General features: G+C 35.0%; 4 protein-coding genes and 1 non-coding gene across 8 annotated transcripts in view; 4 read left to right on the forward strand and 1 right to left on the reverse strand.

Annotated features, from left to right (window-relative positions):
- Nucleotides 1-83: 83 nt before the first annotated feature.
- LOC100186130 (multiple inositol polyphosphate phosphatase 1-like) lies at nucleotides 84-9,479 on the forward strand. The gene is made up of 12 exons (XM_002121128.4): nucleotides 84-367; nucleotides 605-699; nucleotides 4,396-4,516; nucleotides 5,195-5,335; nucleotides 5,409-5,550; nucleotides 5,687-5,776; nucleotides 6,056-6,173; nucleotides 6,229-6,338; nucleotides 6,499-6,611; nucleotides 6,826-6,962; nucleotides 7,019-7,153; nucleotides 9,199-9,479. Exons 2-12 carry the CDS (start codon nucleotides 620-622, stop codon nucleotides 9,404-9,406), a joined length of 1,395 nt encoding a protein of 464 aa, XP_002121164.2. The 5' UTR covers nucleotides 84-367; nucleotides 605-619; the 3' UTR covers nucleotides 9,407-9,479.
- Nucleotides 6,672-6,726, forward strand: mir4043 (microRNA 4043). Its single transcript, NR_034436.1, has one exon. It is a non-coding gene; the product is annotated as a microRNA 4043 (primary transcript).
- Nucleotides 9,480-9,624: 145 nt separating the features above from the next.
- On the forward strand, nucleotides 9,625-16,552 carry LOC108950055. Its single transcript, XM_018814713.2, has 11 exons — nucleotides 9,625-11,217; nucleotides 11,544-11,676; nucleotides 12,337-12,437; nucleotides 12,494-13,017; nucleotides 13,279-13,440; nucleotides 13,790-13,842; nucleotides 14,036-14,205; nucleotides 14,523-14,619; nucleotides 15,031-15,174; nucleotides 15,434-15,588; nucleotides 16,093-16,552. The coding sequence occupies exons 1-11, from the start codon at nucleotides 11,123-11,125 to the stop codon at nucleotides 16,550-16,552; spliced, it is 2,094 nt and encodes a 697-aa protein (XP_018670258.2). The 5' UTR covers nucleotides 9,625-11,122.
- A 495-nt stretch (nucleotides 16,553-17,047) lies between these two features.
- On the forward strand, nucleotides 17,048-23,579 carry LOC100182924 (nucleoporin p58/p45). The gene is made up of 12 exons (XM_002125699.4): nucleotides 17,048-17,222; nucleotides 17,573-17,700; nucleotides 18,007-18,090; nucleotides 18,765-18,975; nucleotides 19,371-19,502; nucleotides 20,151-20,273; nucleotides 20,646-20,764; nucleotides 21,004-21,086; nucleotides 21,547-21,625; nucleotides 22,183-22,332; nucleotides 22,748-22,909; nucleotides 23,402-23,579. Exons 1-12 carry the CDS (start codon nucleotides 17,164-17,166, stop codon nucleotides 23,506-23,508), a joined length of 1,437 nt encoding a protein of 478 aa, XP_002125735.1. The 5' UTR covers nucleotides 17,048-17,163; the 3' UTR covers nucleotides 23,509-23,579.
- A 62-nt stretch (nucleotides 23,580-23,641) lies between these two features.
- The window catches only part of LOC100180574 (ubiquitin-like protein 3), a 6,579-nt gene continuing 3,170 nt past the window's right edge, over nucleotides 23,642-27,050 (reverse strand). For 2 of the 4 annotated variants that reach the window (XM_018814902.2, XM_026837762.1), the window contains exon 6: nucleotides 23,791-25,105. In XM_018814902.2, the coding sequence (XP_018670447.1) occupies nucleotides 25,044-25,105 (62 nt within the window). In that variant the 3' untranslated portion in view covers nucleotides 23,791-25,043. Of the gene's footprint in view, nucleotides 25,106-26,376; nucleotides 26,563-27,050 lie in introns of those variants that run through there. The other 2 variants (XM_009862425.3, XM_018814901.2) reach the window with 2 other exon arrangements.

The raw sequence follows: 27,050 nt of genomic DNA on the forward strand, positions 1-27,050 counted from the left end.
AAAATGCAAAAAACACGTTTTTTGCTATTCTGATAATGGCGGGAAATGTGACAAACGCAACGTTGACATAAAAAGTCATTTAATTTCCGCCCAGCAAATCTTTTAACATCGTTTAAAACTACTTAGATTATTCCCAAACTTATCACATTTCAAATATTTTCACTTTTTCTCATAACTTTTATATTCTATGATCTAGTGCTTTGTGCTGTAATCACTGCGATTTGAAAGGTTACGCCTCCGTTTTACGGTTGGTTTGATTTCGCAATCGTATTTGGTCATCCTTTGCCACGGGCCACCGCCTCGACGAGAAGTTTCGTAAAATCGTTTGTAATTTTCCGTCCATGTTACCCAAAGACTTAATGCACAGGCAAGTGTATTTTATATGTTGTGTATATGTAAATTATGCCATGCGCGAATGAATTAGAAGTTTGTTAATGAGCAATTACGCTTGTGTAAACATTCTACCGCAAGTTCCCCTTTTTCAAATATGCGCGCTACCGTTGCTGTGTACATAAATGTAACTACAAACTTTCGTAACCGTTTAAACACTACTTCTTAAAGTTAACATATAAGTTTTAATATTATATCATGTAACCTTTTGCAGAAGCAAAGCCAGGAAATGGCCATTTCCGCTCAATTATTGCAAGTATGCTGCATTTCCTTCTTCTTTATTGGCCCATATCGAAGTACATTAAATAGGTAAGTTTCATTAAAATACTTAAAAATAATTATATAAATAATCATATATAATATATTTAATATATAAATAATTATAAAAAACCGTAGACTAATATATAAAATATATATTTCAATAAATTGTATAACTAGATAAATTATATGTAGGGATTCCATTCCAAATATATATAAAATGAATACTTTTAATGCTTCAGTTTGCAAACAACTAGCTACTTTTATGAAATTCATGTCAAAAAAGCATAAAATAATAATGATAATCACTCTGCAAATATTGTAACCTGAATTTGTATGGTACAAAGTAGAACCTATGCTATGCACAGTGGTATGTTTATATAGGTTTTGTTTGAGAACAGTTCTGTTTAACTTTCATGTTGTACAAGTATGTGTGTACATAGGCACCGAACCTGGGGTGGCAGGGTAGGCAGGGTAGGCAGGCCAACCCTGGAATTTCACACACTGCATTAATCAGGAAATATTAAAACCAAGAAGTTTAATTTATTTCAAAGGTTTGGGTGTCTAACTATCCCTGCCTCCACTGCATTTTTAGAAGTATATCAGCCATGTGTGTGTACATAAAAGTTTGTCACTTGCACACACTTAAGCTTATGTACACACTACACATGGTACACCTTTGAACAGTGTGTTCAACCTTTCAGTTGAAAAACACCACGTAAAACCACTCAATTTTGCTGTAGTACTTGTACTACAGATTAGAAAGTTTGCTTTTGTGCAAAGGATATTTGAAATACATATTTTTCTACTGATTCGATGTGATTTTTGGGCTTTTTTATTATAGTTTAACATGGCGGTATAAGTTATAAAAAAACTGTGCTCAGATATTTTTTCAAATAAATAAAATTATGCAGATTTTTGAAGAAAACCCAACATTTGACAATGCTGTGAAGCAGGGCTTTTTTCAATTTAACATATGCTCATTAATATAGTAGTTACTAGTTAGGTCCTATGGTATTATGTAATGAGTCAACTCTCAGGTCCCTTGACAAGCCTTGTGGTATGACCTCAGTTCTTACTCATATTATAATAAAATGGGTTAGGACTACAAAGTAAAAGACACCTCATTAAAATGGTAGAAATAAAGTTTTGTACTGTATTAAAAAAAATCGGTTTATTATTGGCTAGTTAACATTAATGATAGTTACACTCATAGAGACTGGAATGTATTTGGCCTTCCAAGTAAAAGACCACGGATCTAAATAGTAAAAACAATTTTGTTCTACTATACTGTATATATTGATAAAAATATGGTTTGTTATTAGCCAGTTAACATTAATGATAGTAATAATAATAATTGTAGGGAAGTCCTAAACAGTAGTGTTTGTGTATTTGTTATTATAATTTCTTTAAGTTTTCACTTAATAGAGAAAGAATGGGTAATTAATGTCTTGTTTTTCTATCATTTGAATTTCAGTATAATTAATGCAAATCTCACAGCACTAATACCTATAAAAAAAACAACATTTGCATAAAAATAACACGTCAACCGTATATATGCTAAAACAAACAAAATTTAAATTTATCTAGCACTGTAACAGTTAATAGTCACTGATAGTCATATGATATGAAACACTACAACAGTGGTCAAGGTCAAGTTTCAGCCCTCAAATTGGTATAATGGTAAAACGGCAAATTACTTCTAGTTGATGTTTTTCTTTAAAGAAATTTTGAAAGTATGTGGTACTGCAGGAAGTTTGTGATGGGAAGTTATTGTAGTGTTTCCTTGTGTTTGTTGTGACCATAACAGTTATTCAAATACTCTAACCAGGCACCAGTACTGTATATGGTAGAAGAGTTATTGAACGACAGATTAATCAGAGTTAAATAAAGGAAAGTAACTGTATCACATTCCATCTTTTAGTTAAAATGTTCCAGACTTAAATCATTTTAAAATTTAATCAGGTTTTGCATTTTTTTGTAAAGTATTTAGTTTTAGGCCTGACTTACTGAATAGCTTTTAGGTTATGCGGAATTGACTTTATCACAAAAGTTAATAAATTGCAATCTAGGTTATATAATTGAAATGTGATTTTACTTGTTTAAATATATTTACTAGGTCAAACATAAAGTTCCATGATTATTATTATTTTAATATATATCATTTATGTAAAGGTTTCCTATTCATATAATAAAGGCAAACTATAAAACGGATGGAAGGTGTACATTTGGCATTGGTTTTTTGGTATTTGTCCATGTATGTCCCTTTTTATTTTAACAGCTTCCTTTCTCAGCCCAATGGTGCTGTATTAAATCTATTACCTTGTTTTGTGTCTCCTTAGTTATCTGCTTAGTAAAATGTAATTGAGATTTAAGACATAAATTTGAACTAGGTTAGAAACATCACAGGGAGATGTGAATTCCTCACTCCTATTATAATTAGGGCATCTGTTCCTCGGCGCTGTTTAATCCAGATTTTATTCCATTGGTGAAAGCAATTGGCGCCGTGACGCAGCGGGTGTTTGACGTAGAATAGGAAAAATGGGCAGATGGCCCAGATATAATTCAAAGGGCTCTCGCGCCTGTACTAGCCGATACAGTCTTATTCTGCGTGTTATTCTTAACCAAAGCTGCTTTTCCGGCCATTTACTTACACAGAGACCGCATTCCAATTTGCAACGCGGAAATCACGCCGCCGATCTTAAATGCCTTTGGTGACGTAGAGCATTGGGAATTCGAATACTCCCTTTTCCTTATTCGGTCTGACGTCGCTGCGGCCTGAACCACCGCTCGCACCATAGTCAGTCCTGTTCCTCTGGACACAGCCAGAAGTACAGCACGAGGTATAGCAAGATAAAGTTCGCGGTAGAATAGTTTTTTGCCAGAAGCAGTTTACACAGATAATAGCGTTGAAAGTGACCGCATTAAAACTACTCTTTACGGTTTAATGGACGCTTATAAGGTTACAGGGCAAAATAATACCGCGTCTTTTAAACGGGAAATGTGATACGACAACCCATAATCTACCGCGGCATTTTCGCGGTCCCATAGGTTTTCCGTTAATCTTAGACCAGCGACTTGCACCTGCCGTATTAGCAACGAGCCAGCGCCGCTTGCCATCGTATTCCCGCTGAGCTTGTATATGTACGCTGACACTATCCAGGTGTCTTAAACATACGCAGAAGCTTGAAGGCCAGTTATAAAGTGGCGCAGTAGAACGCCGTTCCATCAATAAAAACAGGGCGTGTCGTAACGGAAGGCTGTGCTTTTTTCCTTGTACACAACGCTAGCGAGAGAGTAATACTTCGTGTCCGCCAGGGACCAGCCTGTTAGTATGTAATGTTATTACAGCAGACGAGACTATAAACTATAAAACTAAATTACAGTGAATCATACCAGTAAAACGCTAAGATTTTCGAAGATCGTGCAATGAGCGAATTTTTGTGGCGTGTATTTCCAGGCGAGTTAACTTCAAAGGCTGTTTATTTACCAGATTGCCAGGCGGAGTTCATTCAATTACGCGCCCTTTACTTAATGGAATCCCAAAGGCCTAGCAGAGGAACAGTGTCGAAATGTCTTATGTTATATTTAGTATCAAATAAGGGGCACTTTGGCGACTTACAAGTCAATAGGACACACTGAAAGCTTGTAGTTCTCAGGCTAAATACCACATAAGGCTTATTCCTAGCATTGTTATGTAATGGTTGTTTGTCCCTTATGCTTGACCGCGTTTGTTTTCTTTTACAGTCACCAGACTTTGGCTAATGACTGGTTCAAGAAGTATTTGGCCACCAAAACACCCTACGCATCCAAGCCAGAAGATTCCCTTTATGACCAACGCCCATGGATTGCGTCCGAAATTCCCAAGGTATGAATAAGTATTGATCGACTAGCTTGTGTTGCGTTGCTGCCATAGCCGAAGGGCAAAAGAGAGATTCAGATCAATACCGTGGGTGATCTATAGTGTGTGCTCGTGCGATTCTGGTTAAGCCTATCTCCGCCCATGTCCGTCGTTGCTGTCTTGCCATTATCTTTACAGGCATCCGCGAATACTTCGGAATTTGTATAGCCTGTTTCAGACGCTGTATAGACAGCGGTGCTGAAAGCCGGTGGGAGCGAAGGCCCACGGAATGCCGATAAATTAAATCGTTGAATGAAATGAATGTCTGGAACAGGAGTTTGTGAGTTTAGCAGGCATAGTCGTTGGAAGACCTCAATTCACAATTCTAACGCTTGTTGTCTTAGCAACAAAACAGGCGGTTTTCACATTAACCAAGTTTGAATTTTGCCTGTTTGATCTAATGGTTATACAACGAGTGTGTGTATGCGCGCACGCGTCTTGTGCGTGTGTGCCTTGTGTGCGTAACAGGCCTTTGAAAAATGGCCTAAAAGCGTCATGCGGGATATCTAATGCATTTTTAATAAGGTCTGAATCATCGGTTTACTGTTAGATGTAACACCTACATGGCGTATCATTAAAATACTACTACCAGCATAGGAGAAGTAGTTAAGTTAGCTCACTATTATATAATGGCTCTATGTTTAGGACTACAAAGTGCTTCATATTGATGCGCTTTACCGACATGGGACCAGGTTCCCTAGCAAGCAGAAGTTATTAGTCTGGTGGGAGCAATTGAGCGGGCTGAATAGGACCATTGACAACAAGATCTTGGCCGAAACGTTATCAGTAAGTATCGTTGATATTTTAAATTCTGTACTGTTCTGAATGTAGCTTGTCAGTGTTGTGTTTAACAATGCAGATATGGAATCAATCGTTTCCAAATCACCGCCATTACACTTTGCACAAGACAGGCTGGATTGAGCATGAAAATTTAGCCGCAAACTTGTATAAGATGGCGCCACAGTTATTTAAGAGCATTCTGCATACCAATGACCGACAAAGTGCGTTACGTAAAATAGTACATTTTGCTGCATCATTATACCCGCTTTAATTCCGGCCTAATTTCAGTCGTTTATTTGTACAAAACCTAACCGTGTACAGCCTACAAAGTAAGCTAAACAAGCGCCCCTTTTTCAGGCTCTCTGCATGTTCTTTCCAGCCATAAGATAAGAGTCCTAGCGAGTGCCCGAGCTTTTCTCTCTCAGCTTTTATGTCTAGTGGAACAAGGTAGTGAAGTATTCTATTGTTCTGCGCGCTGAAGTTCGTTTTGAGTGGCCCGAATGTTTTGCTTTAAAAGAACCCAAAAATGGAAAACTCCTATGCTTACCGAAACAATTCCTAAGTATGCCATTGTGCGAGGTTTTAAGTGTGCTTCAGTGCCGAAATGTTTTTTTCGCAAGATAGCCTTAAATTCCTTTATAACCGAGTGGTTAGTGTATAGACCTGCCAGGCGCCTATATATAGTCAGGAAGCTGACGATCAATTCAATGCATTGTTAATACACAGGGAAGTGCGAGAGGTATCAGCCATGGAAAGTTCTAGAAGATACGGCTGATGTGACGTATTCAGGAGTAGAGGTGCAAGTCAACCGGTCCCAACTACGCCCATTTGATTCGTGCTCACGGTATGATTATAGTGTTAAGTGTCATTTGCCTTCACTTTCATTTAATTCGTATCAGGTATGAAAAGCTTATGCACGAGAACGAGGCTGGTTCTTCTGAATACAACAAATTCTTCCTTTCTAGCCATTGGCAAGCACTGAAGCGAGAAATATCCGCTCATTTTAATGGTAAATGGAAATAATTTTACCCACTGAATAATACATGGGCTATTACAGTATCTGCCTATCCTAGCGTACATACCTCTTAATAGTGCGTTGTCAGCCGAACAGCTTGTCGAGTCGTTTATGGCAATTGTGTGTTAACAAGTCCTCTTATCTCGAAATATAGGTTACAACGTAGCAGACGCGGATGTTCTATCATTATACCAGCTATGTGCTTTTGATCTGGCGCTGTACGGACGAAACGAGCTATGTGCAAACTTTAGTGAATACTTCTTCGAGGTAATGGTTAAAAACGTTTTAGGATTTGTATGAGTTTTGCGTACATTTTTCGGCGGTTGTCGTTCAGTCATTCTATGCATACGTGCTATACCGGTTTGCATAGATTGTCCGAACATTAACAGCCGAAGGCCATCTTCAAACGCAAGAATTAAGTTTAAGTTCCGACTAAAATCAATACGAAGCTAAAACAACAGTAAAACCCTTTTATCTCCAGCTGCTAGAGTACGCCTCGGACTTAAAACACTATTACAAAACCGGCTACGGGTTTGGCATAAATTACCACCTAGCTTGCCCTATTTTAGAAGATATGCTATTTAAGCTGGATAAGGCCGTACAAGCTGGCGGATCCACGTATGTATTATATACCTACGCTCAAGTTTTGTATACTGATATTGTATATGTTGCAGAAATGGGTCCGTCGTGCTACGATTCGGACATGCTGAGACCTTGATTCCTTTTCTGTGTTTGTTGGGGTTATACAAGGACGATACACCACTTACCGCACAGAGTTTTTCATTACACCGCAACGCCCGAAAATTTCGGTGAATTTTCGTTCTTTATTTTCCATACAAACTGCCGTCGGCCTGCCAGGCGCGTAGGAGTGCTATGCATTATTCAAGCTATTGATTAATTGATCTATTGATTCCCAGAGCACATGCAGCGTTATAACGCTGTTCGCTTAACCAGTCGGCAGGGAGCTTGTAACGTTTTGGTCGTGTCGCTCGAACACGGAAAACGAGTTTTTTTTTGGCAAGATTTTTGTCTGAACGACACCATAGGCGATACACGCATCAAACTAGTTCAACTGGTTTCCCATCAATTTTTACCGATCAGTTAAACTATCATGGCTTGGCCGCTTCTGGCTGCTCGCTGGGCCGTAACGACCTCGCCCGTCGGGCGCTTTTGAAAACTTGTTCCCGCCGGTCAGCGCGATTTTAACGGTATTCGTTAAGTGCTGCCGTAATTAATTACTAACGCGACAAAGCACCCTTCCGCGGCGCTGCGCACAGCTCCGGTACTTCAAGCTGCGCTCGTAAATCGCTTAAGAGACGTTACCATGGCGAACTGTAGGCTTCACAAAAGCCGCTTTTATTCCGCCTTGTTGGAAACGAGCTACACAAAAGAAACTCGCAGCGTGGCGCAGTTTTAGGAGCGAGGTAACAGCCTTCAAATGCTCCTATTAGCTCCTTGTGCCAGCTTCACAAGGGCTTACTTCTCCTTCAAGGCGCTTCGAAATGCAGCTTCAGTTTGGCTTTAAATTACAAGCGGGTCGATTTTCGCTGTCCAATTCACTTGAAAACTTCGCACTCGTTTACTTCTTAAATTAAAACCCAATACCTTCAAATCTGCGCCCATTTCAAAACTTCAGAAGTGACTCATTCCCACCGAAAGATTACAACTATTATTCCAACACTTATAACTCCCATACTATACTTCAAAGGCGACCTACAAATCCCATACGTAAACTAATTTCACGCATACCTTGCAACTATAAACTTCACCGCTTATTTAATTTTCAATTCCCAGAAAATCCTATTTTCACAGCAACACATATTTCATACATTTTGTGTTGTTGCTACCTGGCATATTTTTATAGAAATTGCTCCTTTGGTAAAAAGACGTTAGTTACAGTCTTGTCCTATGGCGTACGATACATTCATAAAACAAAGCTTCTACGTTTATTAATTATCAAAAGAGCAATTTTAGCATGTTAAACTGTGCAGTGATTTTATTTGAACAAGACTGACGATGCCATTTAGACGCATATATATTTAATTATTGCACCAGATCTTAACTTTACAATGATCAAAAATACAGAATAAATAAAAATCCCAATAAACCCATTTAGTTGCATACTTTTAAAATAATGTCAATTTTGTATAGCTAAACTTGGCCAACAAAATTCACATTTTCAGCACACTAGACTCCCATTCTTCGCTTGTGGAGTAAATTACTTGTCTTACCGCCCAACCACTACCCCACGCTATGCTAGATACTCAACGGCTATTTTCTAATCTAAAAGCACCCTATAAACCACTTGTCCGTGTTTTCAATTGCCATTGTCCTTTTCAAAATTCTTGCCCGTATTCAAGCCAGCGGCAAAACAATATTCGATTTTTAGAATTATATTTTTCGCCGCTCTGTTTAGCTTTGGTTTTGGCTAATTCAATAATCTGACATTGAGAAAATTTTTTATAGCTTAAAAATATACTGGCGTGTTGAACAATATTTAATTTGACTCGTATGTAGTGGGGTGGGGAAAGATGAGACACCTTTAGCACATAATATCCAAATATCCTGATCGTGTTTTTACAATAAACGGTCTATGGGTGTCGTGAGGATATAAATTTATAATTCTTGGAATGTTCTTTGTTTACTACTAAATGAGTCGAGAAATAGAGTTATAAATATATGTTCCATCTTTCCCCCACCGTACTGTATATTTTTACTTGTGTATATTTTGCCATTATAGTGTGCCCTACGGCGATGCACGCTGTAGGGAACCTAAAATTAACGCCAGAGTTGACCTATTATCCCATCACCCTATGCTATAAAAATCACTTCTGATCGTTTTTTCACATTTCAGGACCGGAACATTTAGTCCATTTGCTGGTAACATTGCGCTTGTGTTGTACAGCTCGCACCACAATGAGAAGATGTTGCTTTCAATCGTACTTAACGAGAGAGTGTTAAAATTACCATACGCCGATTGCCACTACTGTGACTACACTGCTTTTCGTAAATTACTTGCCAGCCGTTTGGAAGGAATCAATTGTAATAAAGTTTGCGATTAAGAAAGAAACGCCGCAAGATTTAATTGCGTGATTGCTTTTTATTAAACTTTTTTAATAAAATACAATTCCAAAACTTTTCTGTTATATTTCTGTAACATATTCTACTGGTGTGAAATTGTACATAATAGTAGAGTGGGGGGAGATCGGGCACCTTTTCATTCTATTTTCTCGATCCATTTGGTATTAAATAGTAAACATTCAAAGAATTATAAAACCGTATCCTCACGACTCCCATATACCGTTGTTAAATGTTTAAAACACGGTTAGGATATTTGGATGTTATGTGATAAAGGTGTGCCGTTTTCTCCACTATAAAACGTTTTCAAAGAGGGCGCCGCATATGGCACTTAGCAGGGGGGAATAAAATTTAATTTAAATAGAACCCGTTTAGCCTCTCCCATATGGCTTGAAATGGTGTTTTAATGTAATATATTGAACGGTAAAATATCAGCATTGTTATCGAAGTCTTACACTTCGAATTGAATTTTACTTGTAAGTGCTGCAAACGTTTATAGCCATAGTAATACACATCAGTATCGTATTGTACTGGGGTCAGAATGTAGCACCTAAATCCATTTTCCTGAATGTGTTTAAACATTAAACAAAGCTCTTATAGAGTCGCGGGCCACGTTTATATAATTCTGTAAACATTCTTTGTTTACAACAAGGGAAAAATAAAGAAAATAAAAACATGTTCCATCTTACCTCATACTACAATAGTTTAAGTTTAACCCTATATATAGCACTAAGCTTATTATAGTTTAAATCGCTCTTAATGACAATTTTCTGATAAATATACTGTAGAATATTTAACGCGAAGATCCTTACACACACTATGGTACAAAATTAAATGAACCGGCATTTTAAGTTTAAACTATACCATGTGCTAAAAATATCGCTTAAAATAAAAATAATTCTCTAATATTCAGCGTGTGCGAGTTTGCTTTTCCAAAATGACAAGAGAACATATATGTCTTGAAGTCCAAAAAATTCTTGGTTGCTTTTTTTTTTCTGGTGAAACATTTTTGAAAAGCATGTTGGCACCATAATACACACTGTTAGTGCTGGCACAAAAGTATTTTGCAACATTTTTTCAAGAATTTATTGCATTTTCGATCTAACATACGCCTGACAACTTTATCTTAATATACAGCACCAGCCATGCGATAACATAAATAGCATTCTTCGCTCTTCTGTATATCTTGCCATCGTGTGCGTCAGAGACAGTGATACGATTCGGGATGTTAATTCACTGCCCGGTCGATATACAGAATAATTTTGCAAATCGAATCGATTCGTTTTCGACCGTTCACTTAAGCGGCGACAACGAAATTAATTTTTGATGAATCGCCAGTTTCTTGCTCGTGTTTTAGATAATGGTGTTGGCTTTTCAGGAGCATTTATTATTTCCGCATGAGTTAAGGTGTGGACGCATCAAGGTTATCGATTTTGTAAGCCCGCAGCCACACGGGTTCGTCAGGTGCATTCCCAATTGGAAAACGATCTTAATGTTCATAGACTAATTGGCCGCAACATGTCCATAGGGAAAAGACAGTGGCATCGTCGTAATGAAAATGAACGTGGTTAGATAGGTTAAGTTCACAGCCAAGGGCAGGCAGTGCGAGCATATGTGTATTCTCTTTCTTTTACATGACTCACGCATGTAGATTTAGTGGTTTGCCCACGACGTTAATTATCTGAGCTTAAGTTAGTTATATGGATAAAATAGCGTTTTTAGTATTTGTGTTCTGCATTCAAATCGCCTTAGCTGCAAGTCGCAGGGACGGCAACTATTGTCCGTCCAGATGTATGTAAGTATTATGTATATATAGTTCTTTGGGGTAAGATGGGATACCGTTAGCACTTAAATCCCATATTTTCTGATCGCGTTTTGAACAAATAACAACGCCTTTTAGAGTCGTCGGGATGCGGTTATTTAATCTGTAAATATTCTTTGCTTACCACCGAATCTAAAAGCATGTCCCATCTTGCCCCACCCAACTCCACATAAAAATGTTTCTATTCTATGTGAGTGAGGTCTCGCAGCGTGGCACGTTATGGGTCCTTTAGGATTTAGGCCAGGATTGGCACATTGCCCCACAAAATGTATGATTAGTATAATTCTTGCTTTATTCAGATGCAAACTAAAACAATCCATCGTGTACGTTGGTTGTTCAAGACGAGGCTATAAAATTATGCCGGACCAAATACCATCAAACGTCACCGACCTAAATTTCCAATTGAACAGCCTTAAAAACTTAACTTCTTCGGTGAGTTTTTCTGCACTGCTTTTCGGTAATGTTATTGTCGCTTTGTGAGTTAATTTGTATGTTTTTTTTCGGTATATATTTTGCATTGTTTTTAGATGAATTTTTGTTATTGCTTTTTTTAATGAGTTTTTTTTATTGTTTTTTCGGTGATTTTTCTGTTTTGTTTTTTTTGGCTGGTATAGACTTATGGATTACGATGTAAGCATTTGGTTATAGGGTTGCGCCGAAAGCTGGTATAAATAATTGATTTGTATTAGTTTTTGCTATTTAGAATTTAAGAGGCCAGGCTTCAGAAAGAGCTATGAATAATGCAAAGACGCCTTTCTTGTTATACATATTAAACACGGTCTTAGACGACAATGGAACAGCTTCAATGAAATATTCTTGAATTTTATTCTTTTTCAAAACAACCGGACAATTATATATAGTATGGTCGGGAAATACGGGAGACATTTAGCTCATAGTATCCAAATACCATGATCGTGTTTTAAACTATATATTAACAACTATGGGAGTTGTGAAGATGCGGTTTTATAATTCTTTAAACGTTCTTTGTTTACTGACGAGAAAATGGAATTAAAAAGTGTCCCATTTCCCCCACTTTACTATACAGTGTAATTCACATTATAAACTACAATATAAATTCCTGAATTAAAACAGGCACTTTCCCGTTTTAACCGGTTGGAACATGCTATATTTGACAACAACCAAATTAACTACATTGAAGCGAACGCGTTTCACGGCTTGGTTCGTCTAACAAGGTATAAGCGCTATCCATTCAAAAATCAGACAAAAAATGGAAAATTTTTTCATATAGATTGGATCTATCTGGAAACGAGCTGAAAACTTTTCCCTGGAATTCTTTATTCCGGCTACCAAGCCTTCTCTTGTTGAATTTGGACCATAACCAACTTGAGACATTACCGTCAGATAACAGAACGCTGACTCGACTCAATGACCTGAAATCATTAAGTCTATACAGCAATTCATTTACCTGCTCGTGCAAATTAGTTCTCTTTAGCAAATGGCTCTTTACCAGGTCCATGGAGAATTCAGTAAATATTCCGAAATCTGACGACCTTGAATGTGAATCTAAGTTGGCTTGGCTAAGCTTCTCTCTACAAGAGCTTTTTCGGATTTCGACAAAACAGGCTACTTGCCAAATTCCAAGTTTAGAGCTTCGAGCCAATTTTATGAACACTTCGATGACGGTAAACAGGCGCTCTGTAATAAACGCCACTGTGGAATTGGGAGAATATGTGTCGTTGGCTTGTGAACACCCTACCACCGAGAACGGAACTATCAGCAAATCGGTTTTTCTTCAGTTTCATCAAAATGACCGTAAATATAGGGTTGCCTTTGGATATAATTTGTTTGGCAACTAATATCCAAATATATTTAAAAACATGTTTAAAAACCTAACAACAGTCTATGGAAGCCGTGAAAATACGGTTTTATATTTATTTGAATGTTCTTTGTTTACTATACCAAATGAGACGAGAAAAAAAAATAAAAAGGTGCCCCCCCACCTTACTATATCGTAAGAATCACATTTTTTGTTAAATTCATAAGTATCTGTATGAACCACATGACTTTTAACAGATGTACAGATTTCGGAATTGAACATTGCGAATGTTACCTGGTCAAATGAAAGTACGTACAGCATTTCTGGCATCGAACCTTTACACCACAAGTCTATCTTTCTTTGCGCAGTTGAGAGTTATGCTGGCACAGTGGTAAAGGGAATTCAACTCTTTATACCAGGTATATATATATAGTACTATGGGGAAAGATGGGATACTACTATGGGGAAAGATAGGATACTACTATGGGGAATGATAAGATACTGTTAGCACCTAATTTTTTTATATTTTATCTATATATAGTACCGTGGGATAGGATGAATACCTTTACCACATAATATCCCATATTTTCCAATCGTGTTTTAACCATTTGAAAACGCTCTTTTGGAGTTGTAAAAACACGATTAAAGAATTTTGTAAATATTGTTTGTTTACTACCAAATGGGACGAAAAAAGAAAATGATAATGTCCCTTTTTGGTCCAAACTACTGTTTTAAAGCGTTTTTTTTTATAATTTAATATTTTTGTAGAATTACTTCGACGCCTTACTCCAAGTCAAGAGAGCAAGAAAATTGGAGAAATGGTATTTTTGTTCTTTTATATTATTACCGCTCGTTTATTAGCACCTATCTATAAGCAATAAAATACATATTGCGTAATATATTCGCTAAGGTCTATATTCCACCTAATGTTTAATCGAGATTTGCTAGCAGTCTTGTCCTATCGCTGTACATATTTTATGCCATGCAAAATGTAGCAGAACTTATATTTTACAGGTTAAATTGGAAAACTCCATGAAAAACATAACTGCTACACAACAAACTCGCATACAATCTTTCACTCCTAATTCCACGCTGGCCCATTCAGAAATATCTAGATGTGGGGAAACACCGGGCGTACCGATATCTTTTTTGAAACCTACGAATACCTCACCCGTTACTTACGAGTAAGTACATGCAAAATTGTGCATGATTGCAGGTTAGGGTAAGTGGTCCAACTATTGTTTACAGAATATTATAACCTCGAGATTCCAAAAGAGCGTGGATAATTGTTAAAATGCGGTTGGAAAACACGGCATACTATGAGATAACGGTATTCCATCTTACCCCACAGTATTATAATAAAACGGTTGATCATAGCCCATACATGTATATATAAATATTAAAATAGTGAACGTTAACTTAGTTTATGCGGAAAGGTTTTTTTTTTGCCCCCAAATTGAAAAAAAGAGTAGAACATGTACCATCTTACCCCTCTTTGCAGATTCCAAATGGGAGATCGTTTTGGGACGTTAGTGCAGAATAAAGCGCGAGGTACAATAGATGTTTCACTCAACGAAGCATCTGTCATAAGAGACTCGGTAGGTTTAGTTAACTGACGCATGAGTTATACGCAAATGCTTATTTTTACATTGATTTAATTACTTTTGGTTTAATGAATAATAAATCTTCAATTTGACGTAAATTAAAAATGTGTATATTGTTATGTGCATCAAACACATATACTAGAGTGAGGTAAATTGAAACATTTTTTTATTCCCCTTTCTTACTTCATTTGGTAGTAAACAAAGAATATTTACAGAATTATATAACCGTAGCCTCGTGACTTTAAAATAGCACGGTTAATTGTAAAAAAAAAGATTAGATAATATGGGTTGTGGATACTATCAGTATTCAATCTTACCCCACAGTACCATATATATACATTTTTGGCAGTGTATATGCATTAATTGTATTATTCCCATTTATAAAAAAATCTTCTTATATTTCAGTTGTACATATGTCACACACATGGGCCCCGAATCCTACACCGTTGGTCTTATATATCTGATTCGAACACAGAAGTTACTATCCAAGTACAATCAAGCAGTGCTGTGTTCATCGTGTGTTTATCTCTTGGCTCTCAATCTGAAGAGGTATTTTATAATAGACTTACTGTTTATAGTACAGTGTGGTAAAATGGGATACCGTTAGCATCTAAAACCCATATTTCCTGATCCTTTTTAAACCCAAACTCTTTGAGTTGTTAGGTTACGGTTATATAGTTCTGTAATAATATGCGGAGCTTCGACACGTAAATGCACTTTTTAACTAATGCACTGACAGCAAATCATTCTGCCCTATAATAACACCAGAGTTGTGTCTTTGTAAAATTCCCATAAATCCATTCAACAGGTATGCGGCAACTTTACGGTTGTTCCGAATCGTGGTGGCAATATTATGGTAATGGTAATAGTCGGTGCAGCGCTAATGGGGTTTGGTACCATACCGTTACTCGTCGCTGCTTCACAACATGCATGGCATTCTAGACAGGAAATAGCTGCGGCAAGGTGAACTATATATTACCTATCAGCAGCAGTATGAATTTCAATTGCTATATGAATGATGCGTGCATAGTGTTAAAGTCACAATGATATACAGTAGGGCGGAAAAAGATGGGACACCTTTTAACTCTATTTTTCGATTCATTTAGTAGTAAACAAAGAAAACTCAAAGAATTATAAAACTATACCCCCACAACTTCTAGGAACTGTTGTTAAGTGATAAAAACACGATCAGGATATTTGGATATTATGTGCTAAATGTGTCCCATTTTCCCCCACCCTACTATATATAGTAGGACGGCTAAAGATGGTATACCGTTAGCGCATAAATCCTATTTTCCTTATCGTGTTTATAAAAGGTAACAACAATCTTTTAGAGTCTTGTGGATACGGGTATATAATTCTGAAAATCTTCTTTATTTTATACTAAATGGGGCGATATGAGACATTGAAAACATAAACCATTTTACCCTAACCTACAATAACAAATCTAATTGTTATTTGTTGCAGGTATCGTCGCACCAAACCACTTTTAGCAAAACCATTAAAACACCAGATATCTAAACAAGCGTCCTCAGAAAAACGATCAAAAGGAATTAATTTTAACGACGATCATGGAGTTACAGAAGATCATCGGTCGTTATCAAAGTTGTCACCGGCTCCGTTGCGTCACTTTTCTGGACCTAAGTTGATCAAATCTCATTCAAATGCTGATCAAACACGTTCAAAGACTCGAATCGGTTTAACTGCTAAATCAGCCTGCAGTTTTCATTCAGAATTACACCAGGCCAGTGAAAAGGATGCAATGTTAGCGGAACCTGAAGATAACGGACGAAATGAAGGGGTACAAAGATGGCTTAATCAAGTCGAACTGGAAAATTGGAGCGAGGCAAGCCAGCGAGACGCATATGTTGCAGACGGACATTCAGTTACCGGAGAATTTTTTGATGACAGGCTCAACGAAGTTTGATTATTTTGGCGTTTTTCGTATGCTTTGTAGCCTTTTGAAGGCATGTGCTATCGTTGTTGGAGTTAGGGCTTACATCTTATATGCATAAGTTATTTTGACAGTGTTAAAAAACTCGTCCCAGCTAAATGTTTCAATTCAATATCAAGTATATGCGTGTTAAGCTACCTGTTTATACAAGAAAGTTTCCAATGTACATTTTTTTAAATGACACCCTTGAAAAATATCTGGTTGTATTTTGGGGTCGTAGGGTGGTTAGTTTCTTCGCTTATTGCCTTTTAAAACCGTTCGGACAGTAGGATATGAGAAAATGGTTTACTTCACAGCCGATTTTACAGAAAAATGGGTATTTTGAGAAGCTGGGTTCATTTAATTGTTTTTCATGGAACTAGCGGCTTTTGGTGCTGCTTAGAATCGAAATTACCAGTCATATTCACTTTTTTCAAGGTTGTCAATTGTGTTCTTTTAAGAAAAACTAAAATTTTCTTAACCGCGAGGTGGCGATAGAGGACAAAAATATAACAGTGAGCGGGACGCTCATATTAAATTTGTGAAACGTGAGTCTGAGATCTGCATTTGTTATCTTATTTTGTAAACTGTAAGATATCCCGACAATGGCTTTTAAAGGATTTGGTACAAGCAACACAGGCTCAGGAGGTGGCTTTAGTTTTGGGTAAGCTAAAAACAATATATATGTGATTATTGGATTTAGTATGTCCATTTTATCACTTATTTCAATGTTATGGTTCAAGGCTTGATGCTGCTACCATTGTACACTGGTTATGCGTATGTGTTCTTGACCAAGACACTTAACAACAATTGCTCAAACCTAGTGGTTTTTAATGGGTTGTCTAAATACTAAATTGTGGCACAAAATAATTACTTAACAAATTACATATGTGGTAACTCGTAAGCGGTCACAAGGTTTATAAAACAAGGCACATGTATTATAACTACCGTTGTTTCCCCACAATGCGAGGGTAAAACAAGTTAACATATTAACATTATTTAATCACTACACAGAGCTTCTAGTTCAACAGCAGCAACAAAAACAACACAAAGTTCCACTGGATTCTCGTTTGGTGCTCCAGCCACTGCGTCTACAGGGCTGGGCTTTGGTGCCAAACCTACTGTATCTGCACCAAGCTTAGGTATAAATTTTGTATATTAAAATATGGTACTTGTCTGCCGAAAATGGCAGGTCAAACTCTCAGGTAGCGTATGCAAGTTCGTTACTTTTCGTAGGCATGCTCACATTAGTTAAAATTAGTGCGCAAATTTTACACATTTCGAAGTCACGTTAAAAACGGCACAATAAATTTTGAATCTTTATGCCTATATAAATTTATATGCTAATATATTACGTTCTTTTATTTCACATTCTATTGCTTGTGTATATTTTACCTAATCTCAGCATATTTTATCACTTCACATATAATTTAAACCTGGTATTACAGGAGCAAACCAGTCTAAACCAGCTGCAACTGGATTCTCACTTGGTGGGTCTGCAACTACTAAACCAACTTTGGGTTTTGGACAAAGTATGTATTGTTTAACTACTAGGGTTTAATTTTTATTTGGGTTTGGGGTGTGGAATTTAAAATAAGACTTAAATGCATATTAAGCACTGTATTGATTGGCCATGTTATAGGCTAAAATTAGTTATTATTATTAAAGGATTATTGTGAATTGTGATAAATTGTAAATTCTATAAATATAATCCGGATCTAGTGCTCATGCAGTTGTCCGATTCTCTTAACGAAATAACAGTCAGGACCAAATGCCACAAAATATCTAGTCGACAAAAATTAGTTGAACTGTTCTGTTTAAACCAGAGACTGATGATGCCATTTTAGGCAAAATATAAATCTAACAGATTTCTCGCACTTAAAACTGACTGTAATTTCGTCATGAGAATCGTCCAACTTCATGAGCACTAGATAAAGATCGATAGAAGGCTAAAAAATGTTCCCTCTCTATAAAAATATATAAAAAAATTAATATATATATATAATATATAAAAAAAAATTAAAAAAAACAATGACCCACAAAGAAAATATATGGTAACTCGTAAGCTGGCATGAGGTGTATGAACACCCGTGTTACATCGACTAGTTTCCCAGTCACGTGAGGATAAAGCAAGTAACTTAAAGCAAGTAAACTCAAATTTTTTTTTCACCATTGACTTTAATTGTAAGTCTATTTTCTCAATCAGCTGCCTCTACTGCAAGCACTGCATCAGCTTTAACCCTTGGTTCCACCCAACCACAAACTACCAAACCAGCATTTAAGGGGCTGGGAGGTGTTGATTTAACTTCTACTGCATCAACAAGTAATGGAAATGGGAATAAAAACAACGGGATAAGCCAGGCGGTCAAGGATCAAGGGGTACCCGAGGAAATATGCAAAGATGTGAAGGCTTTTGAGTATGAAATATTTTATTAATATTTTATGTGTGAATCGAATATTCGTTCTATAAAGGTTAGGTTCTATTAACAGGCATGCCATGCTAGGATTTGGCCATAGTTTGCTTATTACTCCAACATTGTATGTGAGCAATGATATTATTATATTCTATATTGGTGAGGGTATTTTAGATTAATAAATTGCATGCCTTTTTTGCTTAGGAATAGGATTTTGTAATTGTAGAATTTAAAAAAGCAGATATCTTTTTTCAATACATACTCGGTTATTTTTGCTACCGGGCATGATGTAAATAACCTTCCAACAAACGGCAGAAAAAACTTTGGAAATACACTCGTTTTTTCATACCAGACGAGTGTTTGACATATTCTTTATATATTATCTGCTTTGTTCAAAGGAGTTACGTTCAAAAGCAAAAAAGCGAGAGCAATGAAGTAGGAAAGTTTTCTGTGCGATCTTTGCAGAAAATCAACGAAGAAATCAACAGTTTATCAGTTGCTGTTGGTACAATTTCTTCTGCTGTGCAAAGGTTAGCCATATTTTGTGTATTTGTCAATGTGTATATCATACTATATACTCTATAGTATATATATATATATTTGACATTAAGCTTAACTGTCAGACTGACACTGAAAAGTTTTTGAATGTAAAATATTTAAGAATATTATCACTGGTTAAAACTAAAAGTAAATTATAATCATTGCATTTATAAGTTTGACTCAATCTATAGTGGCAAATGTAAAATAAAATATATATGTAATATACAAAATACAAGTATAGTATATTGGGGTGAAATGGTCATTTTCATTCTCCTTCATCGTTTCATTTTACCTTAATCACGATTTTTGAAACAGGGGTGTTTTAGCACCCTGTGTTGGACCGTAAAATTGATTTTACTTAGTGTTAAGGTGTTACGTGTTAGGTGTCTATACAAACAAAAGCAGACCTAAAATATATCACATTTGCTAAATTAATCAATGAGGTTCATTATGTTTGACAAATGACAACTATAGGTTAAACTGTATTTTAATATTGTTATTTGTCACCAAGTTTTACCAAAAATTAACAAAAACAGTACGCATATGCCAAATGGAAAATGCACTTTGTATGGTACAGGTACTTGTAGGTTAGCGTACAGATTGTAACAAACTATACAAAATTTATCCAAATTTAATAGGAATAAGGCAGCCGTTGAATCGATACGAAATGAATTCACAAACCAGTTAAAAAATATGGAGATCGCCCATCGAACACAAGATACACCTGCTGCATTACAACATGAAAATATTGCTCCTATCAAGTTAGTGTATTAAAACTGATACCTTTGTGCATCTAATTCTGTATAGCTTGTAAACTGTAATTTACTTAGTAATCTGGATTTTGAGGTAAAATTTCACAGAAGAAATTTTGTGTTTATTATATAATTTAATCTATATATTTATATTTCAATACATGTATATATTTTTTTAAATTTGCCTTAATTTTTAGAATTAAAAAACTGTCTATGTTTTGTGGAAACTGTAATGTTACTTTAAATTTAGAATAAGCAAATAAATAATCACCCATAAAGCTACATACGTGATATTTTTGGTATGTACATATATTATAAATAAACATAGTTTAATATATGCACCAGAATCACCACAACAACTGTATTCAATAAATATTTCAGGTATTTCATTGACCTTGTATCAGAGTTTAGTATCAGCATGCAGTCATACAGACACCAGATGGAAGAATTAGAAAACCATTTACATTCGCTTGCTCAACCCTCTGGCATGAACCCACAAGGTAAATCACTTTGTTGAAGTTTTAAAATTTACTGGATTTAGAAAATTTTCTGTTTTTTTCTGTTAAAATTTAAAGTTGCTTAATTAAAGCTACATACAGCAATAGAAAAACATCTGTTAAAAAACCTTGTGACATTGAACGCCATTTTGTGTCCAAAATTACACTGTTTGTTTCCCAAATATGTTTCCCAAATAATTTAACTTTAAACACCCTAATATAACAACTGTTTTTTCCCACAGACTTATCTATGGCTTTGTGTAAAATGCAGGAAAGTTTTATAACTTTGGCTTCAAATCTACATTCAATACATGACAGTGTGAAGGTAAAACGACTTTTTCCTAAATTCTGAATAGAATGAGTCGTTGATTTTTGATCTGTGAACAGTGTCTTGTAGCAAGTGTAAAGTACTCGCAAAATGGTTGGGTTTAACGCTAGTCAATGCTATCATCGTGGGTGTATGTGTCCTTGGGCAAGACACTGAATGACAATTGCTCCAACCCAGTGGTTACTGGTCACTAATGGGTTGTCCAAGTTGTCAGTCATACATCAAAATGAAAAAATTCAAAAAAATAATCACTCACAAAGTAACATACATGGTAACTCCTAGGCTTGCATGAGGTTTTCCGGCCAGGCGAGAATAAAGCAAGTTACATTCATTTATAAATGATATGAATTCATTTACATTGTAATACAGAAATATATATATATTATTATCATATTATCCCATACATTATAATGTATTCCCATACAAAATATAATACCCCAAACCCATACATTTGCAGCACATCAAAGAGCAATACCTGGCTTATAGAAAAGTTGTTCATGGCGATCATACAGATATATTTAAGCAAAATATTCCAGGTATTAATGCATATCATAATAAATACTTACATTTTAAATACAAACTGTCGTTGTAAACATTATTCTGACGTAATAATTTGGAAGTATTATGTAGTAGAGTGGGGGAAGAGGGACACCTTTAGCACATGCCACATGGTATCCAAATATCCTGATTCTTGAACGTTTTTCAAACATTTAATAAGGGTTTAGGGGAGTCGTGAGGATACAGTTTTATAATTCTTTAAATGTTCTTTGTTTACTACCAAATAGGACGAGAAAATAGAATAAAAGGTGTCCCATCTTCCCCCACCCTACTATATACTGGTCTAGCTTCCTAATTGCAATCTATGAGTGTGATATGTCCAAATAGAATTATGTTTCTAAATTGTAAATCAGTTTTAAAATACATAAACAAAACAGTTTTGAGCTCTATTAAAAATAGTAGCCTATTGAAAACAGAATTTAAACAATTTTATTATTTTTTATACAAATATACTCAATTTTTTTATAATTACAAACTTTTAAGTTCTAAACACAAAATATTTTACTAAATTTTTTCAATAAATTTTTATTCTCAGTTCCAGCGAAGAGCAAGAAAATTGAAGGGCCGTCAGCTTTCAGCAACTTGAGTAATGTTGCAGCACTCGCAATGGCTTCAATGTTACAACAGCCACAACAACAACAACAACAGGCTCCCCCACAACAAGGATTTTTGGGACAAACCAAAAGTATTTTGTTAAACTGTTTTAAAATAAATATAATGACTACTTAAAAAGCAAGAGTATTTTGTTTAAGCTGTTTTAAAATAAATTCCAGGTCCATTAGCATGCTTTTTCCTGAAACCTCACCCATATAGATTAGAATGACTTACTTTTACATAAATTTATATAGACAACTACAACTAGTCAACTACTGTTGACAGGCTACAAAAAATAACTAGATTAAATTTTAAGGTATGAAATATTAATCTTGTGTTGCTTGCTTTTTTATTGCCGTTTTCTCTCTAAGCATTTGTTTAAACTTTTTACATCACTAAAGATGGTTTTAGTTTTTAAACTGGAACTTATAAATAGTAAGTTATGGACCTTAATGTTGGTATTGAGATTTAAGACTAATCAAAATATATTTAATATTTCTTTTCAGCTACTAACACATTATTTGGTGGCAATGCTTCAGGCAGTTTATTTGGTTCAACAAAACCTACAGTTACAACTGGCAGCTTATTTGGCTCCAAACCTACGTTAAGCACGACTGGTTTTGGAGGTTTTGGTTCCACTAATACTTTGAAACCAGCTCTCAGTGCAGGTAGGTGGTTTAATAAAAGTTTTTATCATTTAACTTACCGTATTTAAGCACTGGCATAATATATTATGTTCCAGGTTGCAAAATTTATGGATGTGTCTAGTGTCTATGGGCAATTCACTTTAACAGTCATTTTTTCTGCCTTTTAACTGTTAGTTTGGCATTTTTTAAAGTTTCCTTATTTTTGGCTGGTACCGTGGCTATGGTTTAATCACTGCCACAGTTAACAGAGATATCAGGTTCAATTCATTTTTTCAACCGCTATCCATTAAACAATCACTCTTACAAGTTTTATACGTGGTAACTTGTTTGTACACACGAGGTGTATGAAACAGAACACCAGTGTTATAATGTCTAACATTGCCCTGCCACACAAGGATAAATAAGCTAAATCATTGATTTAAAATTTTCTGTTTTTAGGGATTAGGCCAAATGTGGCCAATATTTACCCAACAGCCAATCTGCCAAATTACATTTTCTTTAAATTCCTTACAGGTTTAGCCACCTCAACAAGTGGAAATATGTTTTTTGGAGGCAGCACCACATTTAGCTCAAGTGCTGGCTTGCTTAACTCATCAACTGGCAAGCGTAATAAAAAATGAGGTATTTATATTCTACACTCTGTGGACGGAAATTGTTGCCAATTATGAATAAACTTTTGTTGAATTTTGTGGAGATCAGCGTGTTATGGTTTAGGCATCTTATGTTTTTTATTATTTCCATAACACTTTTTAACCATTCAACACAACTGTATTTAAAATTGCGAGTAAAAGACATTTTTGCAAACGCAACAGAAAACTTATTTCAGCTGTTGTGCGCAAAAAGTTGACAGAAAATGAACAGTTTTTTGTAAGTTAAACATAGATTGTTGGAATGAGTTGATAAAAAGTAGCAAAGTGCACCAATATGGTCTGTTTGACTTGCATGTCAATCAGAGAGAACCACATTCATATATGTGCTGTAACTGTACAATAATCTTGTCAGACGTTTCCAGGGGTTACAGAAATGACTTGTAATACTTGAAGAAAGAAATTACACAGCTTCAGGTTCAATTTCATGTAGGGAGAGAAACCACACAGATTTTAAAATGTGTCGGAAAAAAGCAAAAGCGCAATGAACAAAAAGCACAAAATAGATTTTTTGAAAAAAACTTGACTTTTCAGGTCGAAATCAAGTTGTAATGGTGTGCATAAGTGCTTTTAACAAAAACACAATGTGTGAACAACTAATTATAAGAGGTGGGCTAACTTTTAGACTGTTTTTGAAATTAAGTTACATAGTAACCTACAAATTGGTAGCAGAAAAATATGTTTTGTTTATTTTGCGTTAATTTTCAAATACTTTTGGGTAAATAAATGCCATAGCTTGCCGACCCTATTTCAATGAAACAAATTGAAAGTTTGACTTCCATAAAAAGAAGAAAATACCCCATATTTTATACAGTTACTACCTACTATGCTAAATGTCAATAGCATTTATACTTGCTAGTCAATGTAAGAAAAAAATTCATTTTTAACTCATGAAACCGAAACAGTTGGAAAAGAAATATATATGTAGAATAATTTTAAAGAAAAAATAAAGTGTTTTATTAAGGTTGCTACAATGGGAGGAAAATTACAAGACAATTGCCATACTGCATTCAAAAACAACATGTCCATATTTTGCAGTTTTCGGCATAAAATTGAAGAAAAAACTACTATACAATAATATATGACAAAACTCAAAAAAAAAAATTACCCTAGCCGAATCACCACATTATACAAAGTAATTACAATGCATTTCAATAGAAACCACAAGTTGAAAAGGAACCACGTTGCCAGGCTTGGTATAATCACCGTTCTTGGCAAATTATAATGAACTTCAGCGCGCCACTATATTTTACCAAAGCGTTTGTCAGGGTAAAAAATCTAAATTAGAGCTTCTCAAATCCGGGGTCACGAACCCCCCAAAAATTGTAACTTTCTGGGTTTGCCGAGAATTTACCAATTTTACACCAAGTACTGCATATATTTACTATAACCACAAAGAAATATTGAAAAATTTTAGGAGACAAAAAGGTTTTAGTTTGGGAAGCCCTAATTTATGTCATACCCAGCGCTGAGTTGAGGCAGTTTCAATAAGAAATATGGAGAACTTGTCATAGTATTGTGCAGCATAGTCGACAGCCAGAGTCTTGACCTTTCTCTTTTTCTTGTTGCTCTACGGATATAAATGCAATAAAATAAAAAAATATATAAAATATAGTATCAATGCAGTTTTGAGTAAGAAATGTTTATATATAAAAAGAAAGAGTTTTTATTAAAAAAATGAATTAAAAAAACTACATTTCATTTTGTAGTAGTTACAAATTAGGAATATAAATTACATTAACATTTACAGTGGCAAAAATCTATTTTAATACCCTTTTGTTGCATTTAATATTCTGTTTGTAAATTTAAACCATCCATTTTTGGTGGACCATTTGCAAGTAATCTAGCTTGGTTATTCTACATTTCAGATATCAGATTCATATCTTGTTTTACAAATCGTATACATATCTGGTAGCTTACTGCTATTGCATCTACACTCTAATTCATAGAGTTAATCCATAAATCAATATCTAGCATTTACTGATTGAAGGATAACATTGTCTATACAGAATAATTATTTTTTTTAAAATACCTTCTTTTTCAAGGCGATAATTAAACCGTAAACTTTTTACATGAAATGAAAAAAGTAACTTTATAAATGACTCAAAAAAAACACATTTAATAGAGTTTGCGTAGGCATTTTAAATGACCCACAAAAAACATTTTGTATATCCTTTAATGTGGGTATTTAGCAAAAAAATCAGTTTGTATGAAATTGAAAAAGCTAAGCTAAATGAATTGTTTTTATAATTACCATATCACTCTATGCATATCTATGTATGTCTTACTTTAGCGATTTTTAATGCTTTCGGTCTCTTGTACAATACATATGTTATACATATTATATATATATTTAAAATATTGTAAATTATTTTTTTACAATATTTTGGTAACTTGTGAGTTGTGACCAATCAACAAAACAAAAAGTTTCAAATTTTACCCCCAAAAATCAGGAAATATAAAATGTTCACTGTTAACCACATTAATTAGTTTCGAATTAATTATAAGACAAATATTTGTGCAGAATTCATTCTTCACAGTTGTCTATAAGTATTATATGCTATGTCATAATATTAAGAGCATAAAACTGATTAGAAATTACAATTATTCATGGTTTAATCTTTCATGTGTCTTGCGCCAAATGCAAGCCATTTACCCGTAAAATTTCAACATCCGTGTATTTAAAGAAATATATGCATGTTTGATTTTAAAGTCTGGGGAAAAAATGTAACAAATAAGTTACCTAATTTGTTAAACAATATGCCAAATGGTTTATAAGTTATGGAATGTTAAATTTGGACAGTTCAGTTGTGCATGCACTTTCCAGTTATTTTAAATCAATACACTGCGTACACCTTTATTTATTTTACAACAGTGTATACACTGCAATATACACCAAGTACTTTACGTAACTTTGTTAAAATTTAACTTTTATCAGCAAAAAAACAAAAATTCGCTTTAACAACTACATTATAATGAAGTGCTTATCTATTTTCTTAAAGTTAAGCCAAAGCCAATTGATTTCACCTGAGAATAAAAAGCCAATGTACAATGCCCTATAGGCTAATCAATGGTCTCAGTACATAAGATCGACCCTACAACACAGTGGCATGCTAAACATAGCCAATAATTTCAGTGCATTTGTATGAAATAGTGCTGTGGCGTGTTATTTTGCTTAGCGCCTTTAATCTACACTTGTGGAATAGAAATGGGAACTCTATTATAATGTTTATTTTCTAAGCAATTTTCAGCTGTTAATGGTATACTATACAATTCTTTATATGACATACATTGTCCCTAAATGCTGTATGGGTCTTTTTAAAAACAATATCATTCCTATATAAAATTAGTAATAGTAACTGTTAATTGCTGCAATTGTTTGCGAAAATTCTAGTTTAAATGCATTGTAATTTGTACAATTAAAGTTTCAAAATACCTAACAATTAATTTATGATGAATTGTAGTTTTAATTGTTTATAACACATATATCACATGAATATCACATTTTTACCTTG

The sequence above is a fragment of the Ciona intestinalis genome, chromosome 14 (genome assembly GCF_000224145.3).
Source record: "Ciona intestinalis chromosome 14, KH, whole genome shotgun sequence".
Taxonomy (NCBI): domain Eukaryota; kingdom Metazoa; phylum Chordata; class Ascidiacea; order Phlebobranchia; family Cionidae; genus Ciona; species Ciona intestinalis.